Raw genomic sequence first — 8,811 nt, 5'->3', positions numbered from 1 at the left:
TCATCTCTGAAGCCACGGGTGGCAGGAGTGCACACCTATCCCACAATAGAGTCAAACGTACCGCCCCTGCCAAGAAACCGGGTCCTTGTTATTGGTCCTTTTGTGATTTCTCCAGCACTCCATCTTCCAGACAACTATCTCACCAGGACCCTAAGAAAAAAGCCGTCCTTCAAAGGCGTCCATCCTGGCAGACCCAAGCCTCCAACTGGCAAGGCTGGAGCTGGCAAGCCGAAAATTGAATTTACCAGTCTACCTCCAAAGCGCTTTTTCCAATCCGCAGTTCCTCAGTCTCCCTCCAGGCCTTTTTTTGAGCAATCTCTGCTTCAGAGAGTCATTATTTAGGTGCCTCCAGCTCAAACATTTCGGGGGTTCTATTCCAACCTTTTTGTCTAGCCAAAGGACGTCTCAGTTCACCCCTTTCTAGACCTTAAACGTCTTAACAAGTACGTCAAGGTTTGCCAATTCCGCATGAAATCCCTCCACTCGGTCATCGTTTCCATGAAACTAGGGTACTTTTATTTCTTAGTTGACATCAAGGAAGCGTATTTACACATTCCTATTTGCCATTCCCACCAGCGCTTCCTGCGCTTTGCAGTGCCTCCTCACCATTACCAGTTTGTATCTCTTCCGTTCACTCTGGAAATGGCCCCGAAATTGTTCACAAAAATCCTGTCTTTGGTGATGGTGCTCCTCCTGACCAGTGGGGTATCAGTCAACACGAACATCTTGATCAAGTCCCCTACCAAGGAGAGCAAAATGGCTGCTCTACAGATCACTCTAAATACCTTGCAACGATTCGGTTGGATTACCAACAGATCCAAATCTCGTCTATCCCCCTCCCAGGCGACTGGCTTCGTGGTCGTAGCTTTCGACACTCAGTCGGCAGATTTTGTGTTCCTTTCCAAGAAAAGGTTGTCTGTTCTTAAGGACGGGGTTTGGTCTTTGCAAACCGCTTCACTGACCCCTCTCCGCCTTTTCATGAGAGTCTACGATACCATCGTAGCTTCGATCAAAGCCACTCCCTTTGCGCAATTACACACTCGCCCCTTCAGTGGACGATCCTCCCCTGGTAGAACTGTTCCCCAATCCAGACATCTTGGATCAATGGCTCCTCCTACCTCTGGCTGTCAGTTGGACCCTCCATTGGTGGATCTCCTCTCCGACCATCCCACGCTGTCGCTCTTTCCTTCCGCTGAATTGGCAGATACTCTCCAAGGATGCAAGTCTCAAAGGGTAGGGAGGAATGTTCTGGAACCTCAAAGCTCAGGGACTGTGGTCCCTACAGGAATCATTTCTCCCCAACAACCTGCTGGAGTTGAAAGCCATCTTCCTTCGTCTTCTGCACTGGACAATGATTCTGTCCGGCCATCCGATGGGAGTCCCAACGGACAATGTCATGGCCATGGATTATCTCAATAACCAGGGCGGGACTTGAAGCGCAGCAATGATGGCAGACACCATTAAGATTCTCATCTGGGCAGAACATCACATTTCCCGCTCTGTCGGCAGTGCAAATCCCAGCGGTCAACAACTGGGTCACAGACTTCCTCTGGCGAGAACAGGTGAATCCCGTGGAGTAGTCACTTCACCAGGAGGTCTTAGATCAGACCTGCGCCAGGTGGGGCAGGCTGAACGTAGACCTGATGGCATCCAGGTTCCCTGCTTCATCTCCCCATCCGAAGCCTAGGCAGTGGACGCTCTTGTGGCGGTGTGGGCTTCAGTCTCCTGTATTTCCTCTCTGCTCTGACACGGGCATCATTACCTGCGGCAGCCATCTTGCTTGTGGACATCATTTCCTCACAGACCTTGTTTCTTGGTGGATTTTTACATTAAGAAACCTTCGTTAAAGTGAAAATAAATAAAATTAATTCTAGTAGAGTGGTGCGTAGTCAACATCAAAGAGCCTCTCCGGGAACCCTCCCTTCTAAAACTTATGGAAATTCCTGCCCAGGAGAAAAGCGAATACGCATCGATCCCCCTGGGACTGCAGCCATTGAGTAGATAATCGGGACTCTCCGTATATTGTAAAGAAATGCTTTAGGGAGGAATCCATCTTTATGGTTCTATCCTTATTCCTTCATGAAGAGTCACGAGAGTCTGTTTGGACCAAGAAGCAGCATGTACCTATAGATGTCATCAGAAAAGGAATCAGACGGTGGACAGTTTAATTCTAGCTTAAATTAAGCGCACACGAGGCAGCAGAATGCTATCATGTAACGCTATGGGAGCTGTATATATATATATCTGTATGTAGTGAGCTCTCTCTAGTGGTGGCTGCAGGCACCAGAATATTATCATGTAACTCTATGGGAGCTGTATATATCTGTATACAGTGAGCTCCCCCTAGTGGTGACTCCAGTCACAGGGCTCTTTATGGATCATTATCTAACCAATCACAAATCGAATCTATTAGTCATCACTGTTACCTTGAAGCTGCCGCACACTCCCCTGTCCCCGCATGGATACGATGAGTTCTGCTGGGGTGGCTGTGTGCGGTGGACTGGATCCCGCAGACACCTCCATCCCCGCTTTGTTTTGTCTTTTTATAAATTCAATGGGGTGGGGAATTGCTTACAATTGAAAACAAATGTGAGTGTTTCATCTGCATTGGTTCCTTCATAGGCAAAGCAAGATCAAAATTTAAAGTTATTTTGTCTATTCTGCTGGTGGAGTCACTGTGTACATACATTACTTATCCTGTACTGATCCTGAGTTACATCCTGTATTATACTCCAGAGCTGCACTCATATTCTGCTGGTGGAGTCACTGTGTACATACATTACATTACTTATCCTGTACTGATCCTGAGTTACATCCTGTATTATACTCCAGAGCTGCACTCACTATTCTGCTGGTGGAGTCACTGTGTACATACATTACATTACTTATCCTGTACTGATCCTGAGTTACATCCTGTATTATACTCCAGAGCTGCACTCACTATTCTGCTGGTGGAGTCACTATGTACATACATTACATTACTTATCCTGTACTGATCCTGAGTTATATCCTGTATTATACTCCAGAGCTGCACTCACTATTCTGCTGGAGGAGTCACTGTGTACATACATTACTTATCCTGTACTGATCCTGAGTTATATCCTGTATTATACTCCAGAGCTGCACTCGCTATTCTGCTGGTGGAGTCACTGTGTACATACATTACATTACTTATCCTGTACTGATCCTGAGTTACATCCTGTATTATACTCCAGAGCTGCACTCACTATTCTGCTGGTGGAGTCACTGTGTACATACATTACATTACTTATCCTGTACTGATCCTGAGTTATATCCTGTATTATACTCCAGAGCTGCAGTCACTATTCTGCTGGGGGAGTCACTGTGTACATACATTACATTACTTATCCTGTACTGATCCTGAGTTACATCCTGTATTATACTCCAGAGCTGCACTCACTATTCTGCTGGTGGAGTCACTGTGTACATACATTATATTACTTATCCTGTACTAATCCTGAGTTATATCCTGTATTATACTCCAGAGCTGCACTCACTATTCTGCTGGTGGAGTCACTGTGTACATACATTATATTACTTATCCTGTACTGATCCTGAGTTACATCCTGTATTATACTCCAGAGCTGCACTCACTATTCTGCTGGTGGAGTCACTGTGTACATACATTACATTACTTATCCTGTACTGATCCTGAGTTATATCCTGTATTATACTCCAGAGCTGCACTCACTATTCTGCTGGTGCAGTCACTGTGTACATACATTACATTACTTATCCTGTACTGATCCTGAGTTACATCCTGTATTATACTCCAGAGCTGCACTCAATATTCGGCTGGTTGTTATTGGAAACAGTCAGCAAGCATAATCACATACACAGATTCCAACCAGAATAGTGGCTTTCACTTTGGGTGTGACTAGAGAAGGATACATACCTAGCTCCAGACACCCCCCCCCTCCCCCACTAGGTTTCCTTGCCCCGGCATGATAGCTGCAGACTTGTTACAATGTGAGGGATAGCGCTGCTGGGTGGAGATGGTGGGGGAGGGGCGGCACCCCTGATCTTGAGCTATCCCTCAGGGACCTCTTACACAATCCTGGTGTAGAGGGGTCTACTCGTCCAGGAGTCATGTGACATGACGGCCGGGGGGTCAAACTGACCAGGAGAGAGAACGACTGATGTCGGTACAAACATTTATTGCAGATGTCACACGAGAGACCGGAAGTATCAGAGGAGTCCAGTATGCGGCGGGACAGTCCACGGCCGCGGGGGCCGGCTATAGCCCCCTGTGCTCAGAAGAAGTCGACCGCTCTCGCTCTTGGGGCAGGGCGTCTGGTGGGAGTTGGGGTCTTGAGGACGCTGTGCTGAGGCTGCTGGTTGGGATTGAAGGGAACACGAGAGGAGCCGGCCGGACTGACCAGGAGGCTGCGATCCGTCCGCTTGAACTCTACAGGAGACACAGACAGTGTAAGATACAGAGCATGCTGGGAGTGGCGGTACATTACAGTGACGGGACCCTGCTGGGAGTGGTGGTACATTACAGTGACGGGACCCTGCTGGGAGTGGTGGTACATTACAGTGACGGGATCCTGCTGGGAGTGGTGGTACATTACAGTGACGGGACCCTGCTGGGAGTGGCGGTACATTACAGTGACGGGTTCCTGCTGGGAGTGGTGGTACATTACAGTGACGGGACCCTGCTGGGAGTGGTGGTACATTACAGTGACGGGATCCTGCTGGGAGTGGTGGTACATTACAGTGACGGGATCCTGCTGGGAGTGGTGGTACATTACAGTGACGGGACCCTGCTGGGAGTGGTGGTACATTACAGTGACGGGATCCTGCTGGGAGTGGTGGTACATTACAGTGACTGGTTCCTGCTGGGAGTGGTGGTACATTACAGTGACGGGTTCCTGCTGGGAGTGGTGGTACATTACAGTGACGGGTTCCTGCTGGGAGTGGTGGTACATTACAGTGACGGGATCCTGCTGGGAGTGGTGGTACATTACAGTGACGGGATCCTGCTGGGAGTGGTGGTACATTACAGTGACGGGATCCTGCTGGGAGTGGTGGTACATTACAGTGACGGGATCCTGCTGGGAGTGGTGGTACATTACAGTGACGGGATCCTGCTGGGAGTGGCGGTACATTCCAGTGACGGGTTCCTGCTGGGAGTGGCGGTACATTACAGTGACGGGATCCTGCTGGGAGTGGTGGTACATTACAGTGACGTGTTCCTGCTGGGAGTGGTGGTACATTACAGTGACGGGTTCCTGCTGGGAGTGGCGGTACATTACAGTGACGGGTTCCTGCTGGGAGTGGTGGTACATTACAGTGACGGGATCCTGCTGGGAGTGGTGGTACATTGCAATGAACACGTCAGTTTATCCACAGCCTCCCAGTGAGTCTTTACCTCCTGTGGCTTTCTAGCTGTTGGGAAACTACAACTCCCATCGTCCCGGGATTGTCCTGTAGAATGCTGGAGACTACTCACCTGCCGTCATGTTCTTGTTCAGGCTGAAGGTGACCTTCTTAGATTTACACCGAATCTTTGTGCTGATCTGTGGAGTGAGCGGACAGAACGATTACATCACTACCAGCGACCCCTCCCCAACGCTCAATACCCCCAACAGTCCGGCCACCCGACACCCCCCCCCCCCACTTACCGGATGCCCCCTGCTCTTTGAACTCTTTACATACAGGGGTTTAGGAACATCCGACTTCTGGAAAGTGATAAAGTCCTGTTGGGCGGGGGATGGCCGCACGGCAGCGGGGGAGGTCACCATGTCTGTACTTCTTGACGGTGCAGCCCGACTGCTGATAATCTGTGAGGAAAAGACAAAAAAAAAATAAAAAAATAATAAAAATACAAAAATCAGACCCCGGCGCCGAACCTGCCACATGTAAAGCTACTCTGGTAACTGCTCAGCCTTACTATGTTCAACATCTGTGCTTGCTGTAAGGGAATGTGAACAGTCATCTTAACCGAATACTTCTCACACAGCGGATGGACACTCACCTTCCTCCGCTCTCGGATAAGTCTCCTCCTCTTCATCATTATTGCCCCCCGGAGGGGTAAGACACTGAGTCCGAGCCTAAGCAGGCAGCCGCGTCTCCTCCTCTTCAGCCGCATCTTTCCTGACAGGTGATGGTGGTGGAGCTGCTGCTCTGGGAAGTGTCTGGTGAGGGGTGAGGGACACGCTCTTCTCTCACTTCCGTGGTTTTGGGGGGTTCGTGGGTCACGCCGTTTATTTTTGGGTTCACAGCTTCCCCAATAATAGGCCCATTCTTCTTCCGCTTCCTCTTGACTAAAGACTGTTGTGGATGATTTTCCAGGGTCACAGCCGCCCGCTGCCGCTTCCCCTTCTTCTCCGGCTCAGTGAGTGAACCCCGAGAACCTAAAGAGCGAACAGGAACATTATACTCCAGAGCGAGGGCCGGGGACGACGCAACACTTCACACGCCCACTATCCTCCTCCGCCCTCTGACACCAGTGCGATCCCCTCCCTGCCTCTGCCCTCCATCCGGGTCAGCTCCTCTCACTGCCTCCGCCCTCTATTCCCCGTCAGCTCCTCTCCCTGCCTCCGCCCTCTATTCCCCGTCAGCTCCTCTCCCTGCCTCCGCCCTCCATCCGGGTCAGCTCCTCTCACTGCCTCCGCCCTCTATTCCCCCGTCAGCTCCTCTCCCTGCCTCCGCCCTCTATTCCCCGTCAGCTCCTCTCCCTGCCTCCGCCCTCCATCCGGGTCAGCTCCTCTCCCTGCCTCCGCCCTTTATTCCCCGTCAGCTTCTCTCTGCCTCCGCCCTCTATTCCCCGTCAGCTCCTCTCCCTGCCTCCGCCCTCTATTCCCCGTCAGCTTCTCTCCCTGCCTCCGCCCTCCATTCCCCGTCAGCTCCTCCCCCTGCCTCCGCCCTCTATTCCCCGTCAGCTTCTCTCTCTCGGCCTCCGCCCTCTATTCCCCGTCAGCTCCTCTCCCTGCCTCCGCCCTCTATTCCCCGTCAGCTTCCCTCCCTGCCTCCGCCCTCTATTCCCCGTCAGCTTCTCTCCCTGCCTCCGCCCTCCATTCCCCGTCAGCTCCTCCCCCTGCCTCCGCCCTCTATTCCCCGTCAGCTTCTCTCTCTCGGCCTCCGCCCTCTATTCCCGGTCAGCTCCTCTCCCTGCCTCCGCCCTCTATTCCCCGTCAGCTCCTCTCACTGCCTCCGCCCTCTATTCCCCGTCAGCTCCTCTCCCTGCCTCCGCCCTCCATTCCCCGTCAGCTCCTCTCCCTGCCTCCGCCCTCTATTCCCCGTCAGCTCCTCTCCCTGCCTCCGCCCTCTATTCCCCGTCAGCTTCTCTCTCTCGGCCTCCGCCCTCCATTCCCCGTCAGCTCCTCTCCCTGCCTCCGCCCTCTATTCCCCGTCAGCTTCTCTCTCTGCCTCCGCCCTCTATTCCCCGTCAGCTCCTCTCCCTGCCTCTGCCCTCCATTCCCCGTCAGCTCCTCTCCCTGCCTCTGCCCTCCATTCCCCGTCAGTTTCTCTCCCTGCCTCCGCCCTTCTCGCTCTGCCTCCGCCCTCCATTCCGGGTCTGCTTCTCGCTCTGCCTCCGCCCTCTATTCCCCGTCAGCTTCTCCCTCTCGGCCTCCACCCTCTATTCCCCGTCAGCTCCTCTCCCTGCCTCCGCCCTCCATTCCGGGTCTGCTTCTCGCTCTGCCTCCGTCCTCTATTCCCGGACAGCTTCTCTCTCTGCCTCCGCCCTCCATTCCGGGTCAGCTCCTCTCCCAGCCTCTGCCCTCTATTCCCCGTCAGCTCCTCTCCCAGCCTCTGCCCTCTATTCCCCGTCAGCTCCTCTCCCTGCCTCTGCCCTCTATTCCCCGTCAGCTCCTCTCCCAGCCTCTGCCCTCTATTCCCCGTCAGCTCCTCTCCCTGCCTCCGCCCTCCATTCCGGGTCTGCTTCTCGCTCTGCCTCCGTCCTCTATTCCCAGACAGCTTCTCGCTCTGCCTCCGTCCTCTATTCCCCGTCAGCTTCTCTCTCTCGGCCTCCGCCCTCCATTCCCGGACAGAGTCTCTCCCTGCCTCCGCCCTCTATTCCCCGTCGACTTCTCTCCCTGCCTCCGCCCTCTATTCCCCGTCAGCTCCTCTCCCTGCCTCCGCCCTCTATTCCCCATCAGCTTCTCTCTCTCGGCCTCCGCCCTCCATTCCCGGACAGCGTCTCTCCCTGCCTCCGCCCTCTATTCCCCGTCAGCTCCTCTCCCTGCCTCCGCCCTCTATTCCCCATCAGCTTCTCTCTCTCGGCCTCCGCCCTCCATTCCCGGACAGCGTCTCTCCCTGCCTCCGCCCTCTATTCCCCGTCGACTTCTCCCCCTGCCTCCGCCCTCTATTCCCCGTCAGCTCCTCTCCCTGCCTCCGCCCTCTATTCCCCGTCAGCTCCTCTCCCTGCCTCCGCCCTCTATTCCCCGTCAGCTCCTCTCCCTGCCTCCGCCCTCTATTCCCCGTCAGCTCCTCTCCCTGCCTCCGCCCTCTATTCCCCGTCAGCTTCTCTCCCTGCCTCCGCCCTCTATTCCCCGTCGACTTCTCTCTCTGCCTCCGCCCTCCGTCAGCTTCTCTCCCTGCCTTCACCCTCCATTGGACATCCACATTCTTCCTCCACTCCCTATTCACAGTCCTCTTCCCTCCTCCACCCTTCGGTCAGCACTCACTAAGGTTCATCTTCTCCTGAGCTTTCTTCTGTCGCTTGCGGAACCTCCAGCTGCTGTACTCATCATCATCTTCATCAGTGGAGACTTCTTCTGGGAAACCATCCTGGGGGAAGATGCCTGCAAGAAGAAGAAGATTCAACATGTTAAGGGGTTAAAT

At 53.4% G+C, this 8,811-nt stretch overlaps 1 protein-coding gene across 1 annotated transcript; it reads right to left on the bottom strand.

Annotated features, from left to right (window-relative positions):
• Positions 1–4,161: 4,161 nt before the first annotated feature.
• RRP1B (ribosomal RNA processing 1B) lies at positions 4,162–8,811 on the bottom strand. The gene is given in 6 exon segments (XM_075851032.1): positions 4,162–4,429; positions 5,477–5,543; positions 5,649–5,807; positions 6,002–6,113; positions 6,116–6,380; positions 8,655–8,811. Coding segments are annotated over 6 exon segments (900 nt in total). The 5' UTR covers positions 8,797–8,811; the 3' UTR covers positions 4,162–4,274.

This window comes from Rhinoderma darwinii, chromosome 2 (genome assembly GCF_050947455.1).
Source record: "Rhinoderma darwinii isolate aRhiDar2 chromosome 2, aRhiDar2.hap1, whole genome shotgun sequence".
Taxonomy (NCBI): domain Eukaryota; kingdom Metazoa; phylum Chordata; class Amphibia; order Anura; family Rhinodermatidae; genus Rhinoderma; species Rhinoderma darwinii.
Note: the sequence above shows the minus strand (reverse complement) of the source record. Positions and strands in the feature narration are given on the sequence as shown.